Source organism: Gracilinanus agilis, chromosome 3, assembly GCF_016433145.1.
Source record: "Gracilinanus agilis isolate LMUSP501 chromosome 3, AgileGrace, whole genome shotgun sequence".
In the NCBI taxonomy this organism is placed as follows: Eukaryota; Metazoa; Chordata; class Mammalia; order Didelphimorphia; family Didelphidae; genus Gracilinanus; species Gracilinanus agilis.
In genome coordinates, this window is record NC_058132.1 from 338323820 (window position 1) to 338336046 (window position 12227).

At 39.2% G+C, this 12227-nt stretch overlaps 1 protein-coding gene across 1 annotated transcript in view; it reads left to right on the forward strand.

Annotated features, from left to right (window-relative positions):
• The window catches only part of HEG1 (heart development protein with EGF like domains 1), a 65956-nt gene that overhangs the window by 23416 nt on the left and 30313 nt on the right, over positions 1-12227 (forward strand). The window contains exons 7-9 of the mRNA XM_044669160.1: positions 4090-4193; positions 10295-10353; positions 11775-11935. Of these exons, the coding sequence (XP_044525095.1) occupies positions 4090-4193; positions 10295-10353; positions 11775-11935 (324 nt within the window). The remainder of the gene's footprint in view (positions 1-4089; positions 4194-10294; positions 10354-11774; positions 11936-12227) is intronic.

Below are 12227 nucleotides of genomic sequence, written 5' to 3' on the forward strand. Positions count from 1 at the left end.
TCTCTCTCTCTCTCTCTCTCTCTCTCTCTCTCTCTCTCTCTCTCTCTCTCTCTCCCCATCTCTCTCTCTCCCCCCCTTTCTTAGAATCACACAGTTAGGAAGTGTCTGAGGCCATATTTGAACCCAAGTCCTCTGACTCCAGATCTGGTACTCTATCCAATGTGCTACCTAGCTGCCCCAAGACTATAAGTTTCAAAGAATGGCCTGACCTATATTTGTGTAAGGAGGTTCTATACCTTCATAGTTTCCTATATTAATGAAACCATAGGTTCAGGTCCTTTTGGTATTCTCTTCAGGAAAAAAGAAGCTAACTTTTGAAATAAGAAGAATCAAACACTCTTAAAAGCCAAGTTAAACTTTTGTAATAATAAGCATAAATGGGTAAAAGAGTTTGTGGACAAGAAATAAAATATCACAGAAACACAGAATATCAGAATTGAAAAAGACCTCATCAATAATCCAGGCCAACCCACTTCTGTGGGGGGGAAAAAGAATCTTCTCTAAAACATACCCAACAAAATGGTCATCCAACCTCTGTTAAGAACTCCAAGGAAAATCATGTAACCATGTTAAAAATGAATATTAATAAATGTTTAAAAAATTTTAAAAAAAAAGAACTCTAAGGAAGAAGACCTCACTTCCTTCTAAAGCCACCCTTTCCATTCATAGCTAACTGTTATTGTTTCAAAGTTTTTTTTTAACTTCAATCTTAAATTTTCCTCTTGGCAGTTTCCACCCATTACTCCTAGTTTGTCCCTCAGGGACTAAACAGAGTAAGTCTAATACCTCGTCCACATGATGGCCTTTCAAATACACGTGCGTAGCTATCATGCTCACTGTCGAGTCTTTTCCTCTCAGGGCTACCCATTTCCAGCTCTTTCCGTCACTCCTTTATGACATGGGTTAAAGGCCCTTTCCTATCCCATCGCTCTTCTCTAAGGCCTCCAGCTAGAAGAGGCAAAAGGGCCATATGGCTATTATCTTGGAGACCTTCTCCAAAACCGATGTTGAAATCTGAGGTCTTACTAATTTTGGAGCCCTTCTCTGGCTCAGAGAGAGAATCGAGCACCTACTGTTTGATGATAAATGTTTTTCTGTGATTGGCCTCTTGGCCAGAAACATCCGTGTCCTTTGTGATCCCAAGGATGGGGATGGGAAGAGGGGGAGAGTCAATGCAGCTGAAGTTCGTCCTGGAATTATGTATGATGCACAGACCGCACGGAGCGATGGCGTCTTAAGAGAGCTGTCTCGTTACATGAGCAATCATCTTTCCATTTTCAAGTCATTTAACTCCATTGTTCTTAAACACAGCAGAGGAACATGCAAATTAGCGTGTGCCAAAGTGGACTCATTTGGCTGAGATTGTTTTCAAAGCGCTCCCCGCTGCTTGGAAAGCTGACTCCACTGAGCTGTAGAACAACCAAAAGGATGAAGGATGTGTTAAATAAGGATTAAGGTTTTCAGTCATCAAGGAGAAGAGATAAAATATTTCCCCTATCGAATTCCAGGACCCCTCATTTTAGTTCAGCCCACAGATTTTCATAAAAGAGCAGCCTCATAGGTTTCTGCCTCCCCCCACCGATTTTTTCTTATTTAGATAGAAACTGTAATATGGCCTAATCTTGAATGTTTTTGCATCAGTTCTTTGTTTCTAAATAAGAGTGTGCTAGCCAGAATGAATGAAAAGATCTTGAGAATCAGACAGTAGTGTAGCATTTCTCAGCTGTTATATACGTTTATCTTCCCTTTCTCCAAAGAATTTTGGGATCATAGAATTTTAGAGCTGAAAGGGACCTTGAAGGCCATCTAGGCCAACCTCTCCCCTTTTACAGGGAAGGAAGCAGAATCAGTGGTAGTGACTTGCCCAGTCAGCTAGTCAGAGACAGGACTTGAAGCCAGGACTTCCTGACTCAAAGTGCAGCTCTTTATCCACTAACTCCTTGCCCCAACCTCCCAGAACTGCAGAAATTTTATATAGATTGTTTCATAATAAAGCTGATTCAACTGGAGATGGCAGCTGCATCACAGTGAGCCCCTCTAGAAATATCTGGCATTTCTATAGCCTTTCCCTTTCCCAAAGGCTACTAGCAGGGATGATGACCTAAGAATTCCTTTTTGGATGGCTGAAATTCCAGTACAGCCTTAATTCTTGTTGAAAGGTACATGGGATTAGAAGAGGAATTGGGAAAATCTAGAAAGATGCAATGCTTAGTCAGAGGGATAAGGAATTTGTCAATTTAAAGATCCAAATTAGATTTTTTATAAAGACCTTTAAGAGTATATAGCTCTGGCCTCAGATACTTCCTAGCTGTGTGACCCTGGGCAAGTCACTTAACCCCCATTGCCTAGCCCTTACCACTCTTCTGCCTTGGAACCAATACACAGTATTGATTCTAAGATGGAAGGTAAGGGTTTAAAGAAAAAGAGTGTATATAGCTCTGGGGATAGCTAGGTAGCTCAGTGGATTGAGATCCAGGTCTAGAGATAAGAGGTCCCGGGTTCAAATCTGTCCTTAGACACTTCCTAACTGTGTGACCGTGGGGAAGTCATTCAACTCCCATTGCCTAGTTCTTACCGCTCTTCTGCCTTGGAATCAATATGCAGTATTGATTCTAAGACAGAAGGTAAGGATTTTTTTGAGTATATAACTCTTTCCTCTAAATAAAAACCAACAACAACATAGAAAGCCTTTTATTAAAAAAGAAATTGTCTTGGATTATTTGCTTATTCAGCACCTTTTTTTTTTCCAAATGAAGATTTTACTCTCATTTATCTTCTCAATTTGATTTTAAGAGAAGCAAAAATGAGTGCTGCTCTATAACAGGGTCTATAGAGGATATAAAGTTTATTCTTTGGTTTTTTTCCTGGCATTCCAGATGTAAATTGTGTTTTCTTGTACCTTTTCCATATAGATACTCTTCTAGCTAGCTGACTGAGGAGTGGGACAGGATCATTTGTAAGCTGGGCTGTACCACTGTTAGGTCTATATGCAAAGAGATCAAAGAAAGAGGAAAAGGTCCTTTATGTGCCAGAATATTTAAAGGAGCTCATTTTTTGTGTGTGAACAAAAAGAAAAACTGAAAACCAAACAATATCTATTAACTGAGAGATTGTTAAATATGTTGTTGTATATGGATATAATGCAATAATATTGTCCTGTAAGAACTGAGGAAATAGATCATTTCAAAAAATATCTGGAAAGAATTATATGAGCTCATGAAGACTGAAGTAAGCTGAACCAGAGCAACAATTTATACTATACATCACTATTATAAAAGTGAACAGTTTTGAGAGTTTTTATAAACTGATGAAGTATAAAATGAGCAGAATCAAGAGAACAATTTATACTCCAATAATAACACTGTAAAGACAAACTTGAAAAGTTGTAAGAAATATGACCCATGCAATAATCATACATAATTCCAGAGGACCAATGATGAAACATACTATCCATGATAGAGAGTTATGGGTTTAGGATGCAGAATGAGAAATATATTTTTATATTAAAAATCTGTTTTGTTTGACAATGCATATTTGTTACAAGAAATTTGTTTTTAATCTTCTTTCCAATGGGGCCGGGTATGGGAAGGAGAGAAAAATAGATTTCCGTTCATTTTTTTTAATAGAGAAGTTATGGGGATGTTACAGATGCTAAGTGGCACAGTGTGATAGGCCTGGAATCAGGATGACTCATCTTCCTGAGTTCAAATTTGACGTTAGATACTTACTAGCTATGTGATCCTGGGCAGTTAGTGAATGGACCATACTTGCCTCAGTTTCCTCATCTTTAAAATGAGCTGGAGTAGGAAATGGCAAACCCTTCCAGTATCTTTGCTGAGAAAACTCCAAATGGAGTCATGAAGAGTGGGTTCCTATTGAAATGACTGAACGACACAAATATGAAATGTTGCAGATGTGACCAGAGCGTTATTATTAGTTTTCCTTCATTATTTAATTTTACTATAAGAAATCCCTCACAAAGTGAGAATAATCCGTATATAATATAAAATAAAACACACCAAATAAAACAGAGAAATAAGGCTGTTTATAAGTTGGGCCAATGATTAACCGTCATTCTTTTATTTTCAGTTAGAACATTTGTGACAGAAATTAAATTAAGAAAAACTTTTACTAATGCTACAGTTGAGAAACATTCAGAACTGCATCAAGTCGAAGAAGAGATCATCAAAATGGTGAGTTTCCAAAGACGGATCCCAGTGGTCCTTTCTGAGTCAGTCTTGAAACTGGAAGGGCTCCAAGAGGTCATCCAGTGAATCCTGGGCCGGGCCTGCCCATTTTAGAGATGAGGAAATGGAGACACAGAGAAAGGAGGTGTGATGCCCAGGGTCACACATTTAATGATCTGAGATAGGATTGTGAACTTGGATCTACCAGACTCCGAGTGCCTGCCCTGTTCACTACCCTCTGCTGACCATCTGTCACGGGAACACATTTCTCTTTGATCAGGAGTCATCCCAGTGACCATGGACATCATTAGCCATAGCCCTTGTCGGTATCCTTGGCCATTACATGTCAGAGACAAACTTGTGATGGTTTAATATGACTCACTCACTATGCAAAGCCATGAGTAAATGTTTTCTTTAAAGACAACATCCTAGGTTCAAATCTGGTCTCAGACACGTCCCAGCTGTGTGACCCTGGGCAAGTCACTTGACCCCCATTGCCTACCCTTACCACTCTTCTGTCTTGGGACCAATACACAGGATTGACTCCAAGATGGAAGGTAAGGGTTTTAAAAAACAAACAAACAAATAAATAAATAAATAAAATAAAGACAACAAAGTTTGCCTTTTGGATTTGGGATTCTAAAGATGTAAGTATTTCTTTAAAAGCTCTTTCAGCTTTACTAGTCACGAATCTTAGAATGTTGGGCCTAGAATGAATTTTAGAGATCATTCAGTACCACTTCTATTGCATTACGTATAGATTGAGGAAACTAGGCCTTTGTACTTAATTTTGTTGGACCTACGGACCCCTTTTAAATTAGGAGGTTGGAATTTGGGATGAGCATTAGAGTTCCATTTTACTTGCTGATGAACAGTGTTGATATGTCTCTGTCTTCACTAACTGGTCTTCTCTCTGGGTTATATTTCCTTTAAAGGGCAGAAAAACATCCACAGCGATGCGTCCTTCACAGATGCATTCAGAGGGGTGAAATGTGTCAGGAAAAACTATTCCTTTTTTTAAAAAATTGAGCTGGTTTCTTTATTTTTTTATTTGAAAATTTTTATTTAATTAATTGATTTAGAATATCTTTCCATGGTTACATGATTCATGTTCTATCCCTCCCCTCCCATCTCCCCCACCCCCCGGTAGCCAATGAGCAGTTCCACTGGGTTTTACATGTCATTGATCAAGACCTATTTCCATATTATTGATATTTGCACCAGGGTGATAGTTTAGAATCTATGTCCCCAATCATATCCCCATTGAACCATGTGATCAAGCAGTTGTTTAGGAAAAACTATTCTTAAAGCAAGAATGGGGACCAGAAAATTCTAATTTTGGTTCCATCATTGACTTGCTTTCTTTCCTTTGCCAGTTTGCTAAGCCTCTCATTGTGGTAGTGCCTTCATCGGCAAGACATGCTGTACTATTGCAGAAGAATGCTGGTAGGAGTTGTGAATAACCCTTGATTGGGAAGGAAAAAGAGGGGCTAATGACTCTTTATCTAGATTACTCAGAATCATTTGCTTCTTCTCTCTGCCTACTCTTCTGCCATTTTCTCTTTGTTATGATTTTAATGTTATGATTAACTCACACACATTTAATACTTGATGTTTCACAAAGTACTTTTCCAGTGTGGTGTAATGAATAGAAGGGCTGGGCTTGGAGTCAGGATCAAACCTAGGTTCAGATTCTGCCTCTAATATATACTAGCCCAGTTTCCTCTTCTGTCAGAATGAAGATATTCCCACTTGTTGCACTTAACTCATAGTGTTGTTGTAAAGATATAATATACTATATAAATGTCAGGTGTCTTCTCCATTGTTATTATCATTCCCTTTTTATAGCTGAGAGAACTGACTTATTGGACTATCAACTTCAGGTCTTCTGACCAGCCATGCCCGGCCCTCTCCCTGCTGTACCATGAAGAAAAAGCAGCTTAATTTAGTGGAAAATGTGGCTGAAGTTGTATCAATTAAAATAAGTTATAAGAACTACCTCTTCCTTTCAGTTATGTGTCCCCATGCCATGATAGATGAGCAAGAGTCACTTTCATTTTTTGAATTAGGGCTATGTTGGGTTTAATATAACTTGGTCGCTATGCAAAACCATGAATAAATTTTTTTCAAAGATGACAAAAGTTTGGTTTTTGAATTCTGAGTTAAAAAAAACAAAACCTTACCTTCCATCTTAGAATCAATACTGTGTATAGGTTCCAAGGCAGAAGAGCAATAAGGACTAGGTAATGGGGGTTAAGTGACTTGCCCAGGGCCACATGGCTTGGAAGTGTCTGAGGCCATATTTGAACTCAGGACCTCCCATCTCTGGGCCTGGCTCTCAATTCACTGAGCCACCTGGCTATCTTCTACATTAAATTCTTTGTGAGTGTCTGTGGACACATTCAACACTCCTTTGCCAGATTTAAATAAGAATAAGTTCATGAGATTCCAAGAGTGCCACCCATTAAATTCCTGCTCCCTCACTCCCTTCTCTATGGTTGTCTACTTTTCATCCCATGCATTCCAATTATGGGAAATCCTAAATCTTTCCTCTTTCTTCCTCATTTCTTTCCTGGTGTATTCCTTCCTTCTTCCTTTTTCTTTCCTTTCTTAAAACAAACAAAAAGGAGCAAAACCACCTTCGATATTGAAGTTCTCTTTCTTTATTCTCTTTGTGATGATTTAAGATAACAGGATTCTGAAAAGATACTTAAATCATCTCCTCTTACTAGAATATAAGTACTTCAATATCATTTGGTCCCCTCCTACTGTTCTAGATTTATCTTGTCTCTCATGTTTGTGTCTCAAAGATTCCTTTCAGTTCTGGTCTTTTTATTAGGAATGCTTGGAAGTCCTTTGTTCTAATAAAGGTCATTTCCCCCTTTCTAAGAGTATATTCAGTTTTTCAGGACAACAAAAAATAACTTCTTTACCCTTTAGAATCCAGAATTTTTAAATTCCAAGATTTTCTCTTTATAGTTGCTGCAATGTAGCCTTTGTAGTCTTGACTGTGGTTCGTTGGTACTTGAACCCTTTTTTTCTGCCTGCTTTTAGTATTTTTTGATGACTCAGAAACTCTGGTTTTGTCTATGAAATTCTTATATGTTTTCATTTTGGGGGTTATTTCAAGAGGTGACTAATGGGTTCTTTTTGTTTTCATTCTGCCCTCTGGTTCTAGTAGTCTGAGTGGTTTTCTTTTATGATTTTTAAAAACATGGTATTTTGGTCCTGATTTTCAGGGAGTACAGTGATTTTTCAGTTTTTATCCTTGTTTTCCAATTCAGTTTTTTAAAAAAAAAGTAGCTACCTTCCGTGCTATTCTAATTTCTGAGTGTTTTGAATTTATTCAAATATTTCTTATTGAATCATTGAGTTCTGTTTATCACAGTATGTTTTCCAAGGAGTCTATTATTTGATTAAGATTTTCTACCTTATGTTTTAAGCTATTTACTTTTCCAGTTTCTATATTGAACAGCTCTTGTTTCATTAAAAAAAAAAATCTTTTGTTCGACTTCTTCCAGCCACTCTTAGAATCCTTATTGCCAAGCTATTTTCCCTCTCTGCAACTCTATTTATACTTGTTATGGAATTACAGTTATCCCTTACAACATTACAGGGGTTAAGAGAATGTAGCCCTTGCAATCGGGAAAATCCACATGAAATTTTTTGGCCCTTCCTTTGTACCAGAGAAGAAATCTGAATTTTTTATTTTTTCTTTTATGGGGAGTTTACATTTCCTTATTGTAAATTTGGGGTTAAGTATGCATTTTTTAGTTTCTAAACTTTTTCTGTACTGACTATTGACCTTTTCATATAGTCAGAAGCTTCTGCAAAACTGCTTCCAAATTCCCATTTGACTTCTTGTTCTGACCCACAATATATCGAAACCACATTGGAGAAAGTCTCAATGTAGAAGAGATGACCATATTTTCTTTTTCTGGGGGTTCTCTTAACCCATAGTCCTTTTTTCTTTATTTTGACATTTTCTTCAGTTTACTCACATCTCTAGCCTTCATTCCTGAATTGGGACTTTATACCCTCACCCATCTTCGTCCCCATTCTGTACCCTTGGATGGGACAGGCAGGCCTTATTTGGTTCTCTCCCCTCTTCCATCCGGATGCCGCTGCCACTGCAACTTGGAATGAGGTGGCTGAGACTAGACTCTGGTTTCTGCCTTCATCGCTCAATGGTCCAGCATTCAGGCTAGCTTCAACTCCATCTCTGTCTCTTTCTCCAGCTGTCTCCAATTAGGAACTGGCTCTGACACCTTGCTGGGACAGGCTCTAATTGAATATTGGAGATTATGCTAGTCTTGGGCCTTCTGGAAGGTCCCCCACTGCACGGGCTACTTGGGTACTCCATTGGCTCTGCCTCCTGCCATGATTTAGACCTTTTCAAAATTCCCTGAGCCTTCCGTCCCTGCTCAGGGACATCTTAAGGGCTAATTTGTTCCATCATCGATGCTCTAACAGGTTAGGGCCAAGATCCCACTGGTATGAGGTCCTTTTACCAAAACTTCCCTAAGCTTCTGCTTCTGCAAGTCTCATCCCTCTCCAAATACCCACAGACTCCGGACCCTCTTTCTGTAGAAGTGTGGGAGAGATGGAGGAGCTCAGTCGTGTTTCTCTTTGGACTCCATCACTGTTCTATCTGGTTGCATGAAGATGAAGACATTTCTAACATTTATACAGCCCTTTAAAGTTTAAAGTTTGCAAAATGCTTTACACATGTGACCTCATTTTATCCATTTATCCATCTCTGGGAGGTCAGTGCTATTATTATCCCCACTTTATAGAGGAGGAGGAAACTGAGGCAGACGAGTTTAAGTGACTTGCTGAGGATGGCACAGCTTATAAGAGTGTCATCTTGACTAGGTTCTGCCCTTTATCCACTATCCTACCTGAGTGCTGGATTGTTTGAAGGGGAGCCAAGCTTCTCTGTGACTTTTCACATTGTCATATTAAATGAAGGCCTCCAGACAATTGCTGAGCCTTTAATTAGCTCGTCTGCTTGTGGTAAAAAGGGCTAGACTTACAGAAAAAAAGAGAGTTCTTTTTATCTAATAGAACAAAATCAAAGTCCAAAAAGATGTTATTTACCCATTCTACATGTGTATGGGCAAGTGACTTAAAGGAAGAGTTTCTGTGCTGGCAAAGCTTCCTCTTTGAATGGAGATAGCCTCTCTGGGAACTTCTGTGTGTGTGTTTTCTTTGTCATGTGTTATTTGTTTTATTTTATTTTTTTTAAACCTTTACCTTCCAACTTCGAATGTATATTGTGTATTGGTTCCAAGGCAAAAGAGTGGTAAGGGCTAGGCAGTTGGAGTTAAGTGACCTGCCCAGGGTCACACAGCTGGGAAGTATCTGAGACAAGATTTGAACTAAGGACCTCCTGTCTCTAAGCCTGGCTCTCAATCCACTGAGCCACCCAGCTGCTCTTCTGTCGTGTTATTCTAAAGCTTCAAATGACCTGAATCTTTCTCTCCCTCAGAGCTCCAGGTAAACCTGAGTATGTTCACTCTTCCCTTGGACTAACAAAACCCCATTCATCCAAATTTAATGTAATTTTCCATGGAAGACTTGTGAAAAGTTCTACCCACCCATGCATTTCTTTGCTAGGAGCAGGGCTAATTTGGTGTCATGTACAATGGCTTTCATTTCCCCAGTAGGGCACATCCTCTGGTCAGGCAGGAGAAGGAGTCAGAGAGCCCATCATCTCCATGAAGATACTTTACTGTGCAGAACCCAAATAAACAGCTGACTCCTAGTCTTTTGAAACTTGGGGGCTGAGGAGCCTGCCTCTCCTTTGAAGACATCCGACATCTCAGGGTGCACCACTAAGCATCGTTTCCTGCTGAGATATTTCCCATTGATGTACTCTCCACTTTTCTCCTTTGTACTCCAGGAACAATAGGGCAAGAGTGGAAGAAAACTCATTTGAAAGGAAGAAAAATAAAGCAAAAATAAGGATTTTTCTTCCATGCAAAGGTCTTGACATCAGAAAGCACCTCTTTATATATAGCCCTGAAGAGGAAACTAATGATAAGTCCAAAAGCTTTTGTGACTTGCAAATGATTAAGCACTTCCCTACCCGTTCTCTTTTCCAGCTGAATGTGTCTCTCTCAATGCTGCCTGGTTATGCCAGATCTACTGTCCAAGCTGTCAGGTAAATAAAACTCTTAAAACTACCTTAAAAAACAGCCTCTAGCGATATGAGAAGACACCCTTAACCAATCATCCTCATGGAGGTAGGAGCTCCACAAAGGTGACACGTTGCACATGTTCTTAGACTTTTTCAATGTTTCTATCTGCCTTTTTTTCCTTTTCAAAAAAATATGATTTGTTCTATTGGATGGCTCTCTGGGAAAGAAAAGGGGAGGGATACTAGGGGATAATTATGATGATATAAGAGACAGAAGACATCGATCACATTTATATGTTTAATTTAATTTAATTTAATTTTTCATTTTTATTGTCATGCAAAACATACTTTCACACTGGTCACTGTTGTAAGAGCACACTCATATATAACCAAACCCCCAAAATAAAACTATAAATACACTCATATGAAAGGCAACTCCAACAGTTCTTTCTCTGGAGGTGGATAGCATTGCCCGTCATAAGTCGTTCAGGATTGTCCCAGATCAGTGCATTGCTGAGAGTAGCCAAGACTTATATATTTTTAAAATTTTTTTAGTAGCTAGAAATATCACAAATAAATGTGCAAAATGGATTTCCATGATTAAATCCACATAAAAGGGAACATGTATACTTTACTTAAACGTTAGTCAATATGACATGACACTGTCAAGGATCTGGCAAAATGCAAAGACTTTGCAGCTACAAAACTTTTAGACAAATGAGATGTGAAACCAAGAACACATGAAATTTAGTCTCAAGGTAATATACAATCAAGCGAAACCTCACATAGTGTATAGAATGCAGAGCCTGTAGTCATGAAGACTCAACGTTATGAGTTCAAATCTGGCCCTAGGCAGATTTAACCCTGGGCAAGTCACTTAACCCTGTTTGCCAGCACCTCATCTGTAAAATGGACTGGAGAAGGAATGACAAACCACTCTAGTATTTCTGCCAAGAAAACCCCCAAAATGAGGTCACAGAGAATTGGACATGATTGAAAAGTCACTTAACAACAACTATATATATATATATATATATACTTAAACCCTTACCTTCTGTCTTAGTATTGGTTCCAAGGTAGAAGAGTGGTAAGGGCTAGGCAATGGGGGTTAAGTGACTTGCCCAGGGTCACACAGCTGGGAAGTGTCCGAGGTCAGACTTGAACCCAGGGCCTCCCATCTCTAGGCCTGGCTCTCAATCCACTGAGCCACCCAAGCTGCCCCCAACAACAATATTTTAAAAAATGAACTTCCAAAAAATGGGAAGGAGGAACCATAGGTTAACCCATGGTCAAGTCTCTTATGATTATATCCCTATATTTCTTCTCTCTCTCTAAAACAAAAACAATGAACTTTTTGGGCAATCCCAATCATCCTAAAATGACGATGGCAAAGGATTGCTTTTGGGGACCTCTTTGAAGTCTATGAAACGTTCCTTTCTCTCCAGGGATTCTGGCACAGTGTTTGTCTCACTGCAGACCACCTTTTCCTTGGCATCCAACGTGACAGTGTTTGATCTGGCAGAGAGAGTACAGAAATACATTAGCACCTGCACATCCCCTCTGGAGAGCTGCCAGTTCTTAAAGTCTCTCGGTCGGCTTTTTAGAGGTAAGTGTGAGAATGTTGTGCCACCCTGGGGAAAGTCTTTGCCCACTTGTTTCCATTCCACAGCTGTTTATTAAACATCCACTGTGTATAAGGCAGTAACAGGGCAGGTTACAGGGATGCCTGGATGAACTAGACATAACCTCTGCCCTTAAGTTAGGTGGCACAATGCAAAGAGCACTGGCCCTGGAGTCAGGAGAGATCTGAGCTCAAATTAGCCTCACACACTTTATAGAGACCATAACCAGGTCATTTAACCTCCATGTGCCTTAGTTTCCTTTGTTAAATGATGATA